The following is a 2,197-nucleotide window of genomic DNA, read 5'->3' as shown; positions in this document are numbered from 1 at the left end:
TCCATTCATCATAGGAGTTTAAGGTAACATTCCATTCATTATCCACTTTCACTTTACTTCTAGGTAACGGATCAATCTCGTCCAGACAGTGCAATACTCCTTCCATCAATTCCAGAGCCGTACGATACTTCCCCTCTGGTAATGTGTACAATTTGAAATCATCCGAGTTACGGAGCATGATGTGGAAATGTAAGCATTCACGGGAAATGTCAAACCACGATGATGGGTATATGACACTATGAAGTCCAACTTCCCAATCTTCTTCTTCTTTCAAGTGAATTTGACGGGGTAATGCGACGCGATAGTGTGACTTTGAATTGGAAGGGAATAAATTGCTGCTTGCATTGCTAGGAAGCGTCACATAAAAGTCGTTGTCTTGAATCATTTTAGAGACACCAATTGACGGACAGGAATCCAACTATCGTATTTCTTCGGCCAACCTTTCCAATGAACCAGAACTTCTGCTTGTGCTCCTTTACCTCTACGGCGAAGAACTTTTTCTACGCGAAACAAATGATCCTTTCGTTCAATTACTTTTTGTAACTCGGTCTCGTAAAAGGTACCTTTAATCAGCTCCCCATCGTGTTCCTTTAATTTGTATACAGGTGGATCCCTTGCTAGTCTCTCCGCCACTGCAAAGGTTTCTTCGCTCCAGTTAGGTAGGTATGATTTCTCAAATGTGCGCTTGTGCTTACTGATTTTAACTTGGTCGCCAACCTTGAATTTATACTTAACCGCAGAAAGGGGTTTACCATATAAGGTGCGCCACACTTGCTGCGCATTCATCACTGTTACTTCGGAGGGTTTTTTTTTAATGGAGCGATGAAATGTTTGGTTGTAGTTCTCATTGACGAGGTCATTTAGTCTGTCCAGGTAATGATACGAACTGCTTGAGGTAAACATTCGCCACATAATTTGTTTCAAGGTGCGGTTGAACCGTTCCACGACTTGAGCTTTGGTTTCATTATAGGTGACAAAATGGTGAACATGATGCTGTTTCAGAAATGTCTGAAAAGTCTTGTTTTTAAATTCCGTTCCCGCATCGGTTTGTAACTTGTCTGGCTTACGACCTTGTTGAAAGATCTTCGCAAAAGCTTTCACAAGCTCTGGTCCTGTCTTTGTTTTTAACGGAACCACCCACGCATACTTGGATAAAATGTCAATGCAAGTAAGTAGGTATTTGTATCCACGGTTCCAACGGCTCAGGCTTTGAAGATCCACCAAATCAGCCTGCCATTGATCATCTAAACCGTTCACATAAACTTTGTTACGACGAAAACGTCTTCGGGCAGGTTTGTGTAAAGTGTACCCAGGTTGCTGTTGCAGCCAAGTGATAATCTGGGAACGCGTTATACCATACTTCTTTGCTGCTTGATACAACTTTTTTACTCCTCCTAACGCGGACGCACGGTTTGGTTCATAGTACAGTTTCTCTAAAAGCCGGTTCTTCTGGCTCTCGCTCCTCCTCTTCCTCACGTTCTTCGTAGGTTTGCTTTTGATATTCGTCTGTGGCATCTCTTAAATCAATGTGTACTTGACTGCCGCAACATGCAACTAAGCAGCGCGTCTTTTGGCATATATCACTTAAAGCCAAAGTAGGGGTAGAACTCGTGCAAAGGCGACTTGCAATGTTACCCATGGTTGTGTTACAAATGAGAAATATAACTTGATCCATCTGTCTTTTATCCCTTCCCATAACAATAACCACGGATATTTTAAAATGTGTCCAACCATCCACCATGAAGAACGGTAATGTGATTGGTAGGTATTGTATAAGCTTAGGTGAAATGTGTATTGCTCTCTCAGAGGTGCGTTACTTCGAGCCATATAGGCATACAAGCTCAACAGTCTACCCCAATGTATTGTTCCTATTTCTTTCAAAATGTCAGGCCAAATCCGAGAGGAAACGATTGGCAAAACGGTAGGTGGTACAAGTGTTTGAGCGCAACCTCTCACCAGAATAAAATGAAGTCTGTTCATATTCACAGTCCAATGCAAAATGAGTGGTAGATGGCCTCCAAACCTCCCCTTATAGCCATCCCTATCCTCCACAGATTAAGCATGTCAGAATGCAGTCTCATATATCCAATCATGGACAATCATGATTTAACGATACCCATAAGGTAATGTTGTGGAGCCGTGAACAACTCTCTTGTCATACACGAGTTTGTATTTTTTCTTTAAGTTAACAGTGTGT

The 2,197-nt window shown here is 42.0% G+C and overlaps 1 protein-coding gene across 1 annotated transcript; it reads right to left on the bottom strand.

Annotated features, from left to right (window-relative positions):
* Positions 1–381: 381 nt before the first annotated feature.
* On the bottom strand, positions 382–1,515 carry LOC138055883 (uncharacterized). Its single transcript, XM_068901751.1, has 2 exons — positions 1,135–1,515; positions 382–1,062 (listed from the first exon to the last, which is right to left on the bottom strand). Exons 1-2 carry the CDS (start codon positions 1,513–1,515, stop codon positions 382–384), a joined length of 1,062 nt encoding a protein of 353 aa, XP_068757852.1.
* Between the last annotated feature and the right edge of the window lie 682 nt (positions 1,516–2,197).

The sequence above is a fragment of the Montipora capricornis genome, chromosome 7, assembly GCF_036669925.1.
Source record: "Montipora capricornis isolate CH-2021 chromosome 7, ASM3666992v2, whole genome shotgun sequence".
Taxonomy (NCBI): Eukaryota; Metazoa; Cnidaria; class Anthozoa; order Scleractinia; family Acroporidae; genus Montipora; species Montipora capricornis.
This window is presented reverse-complemented; position numbering and strand designations above follow the sequence as displayed.

Coding starts and splice junctions, on each gene's coding strand:
- LOC138055883 (XM_068901751.1), bottom strand. CDS start 1,515: ATGCCACAGACGAATATCAAAAGCAAACCTACGAAGAACGTGAGGAAG. Junction 1,063..1,134: donor TATCCAAGTATGCGTGGGTG/GTTCCGTTAAAA, acceptor CAAGGTCGTAAG/CCAGACAAGTTACAAACCGA.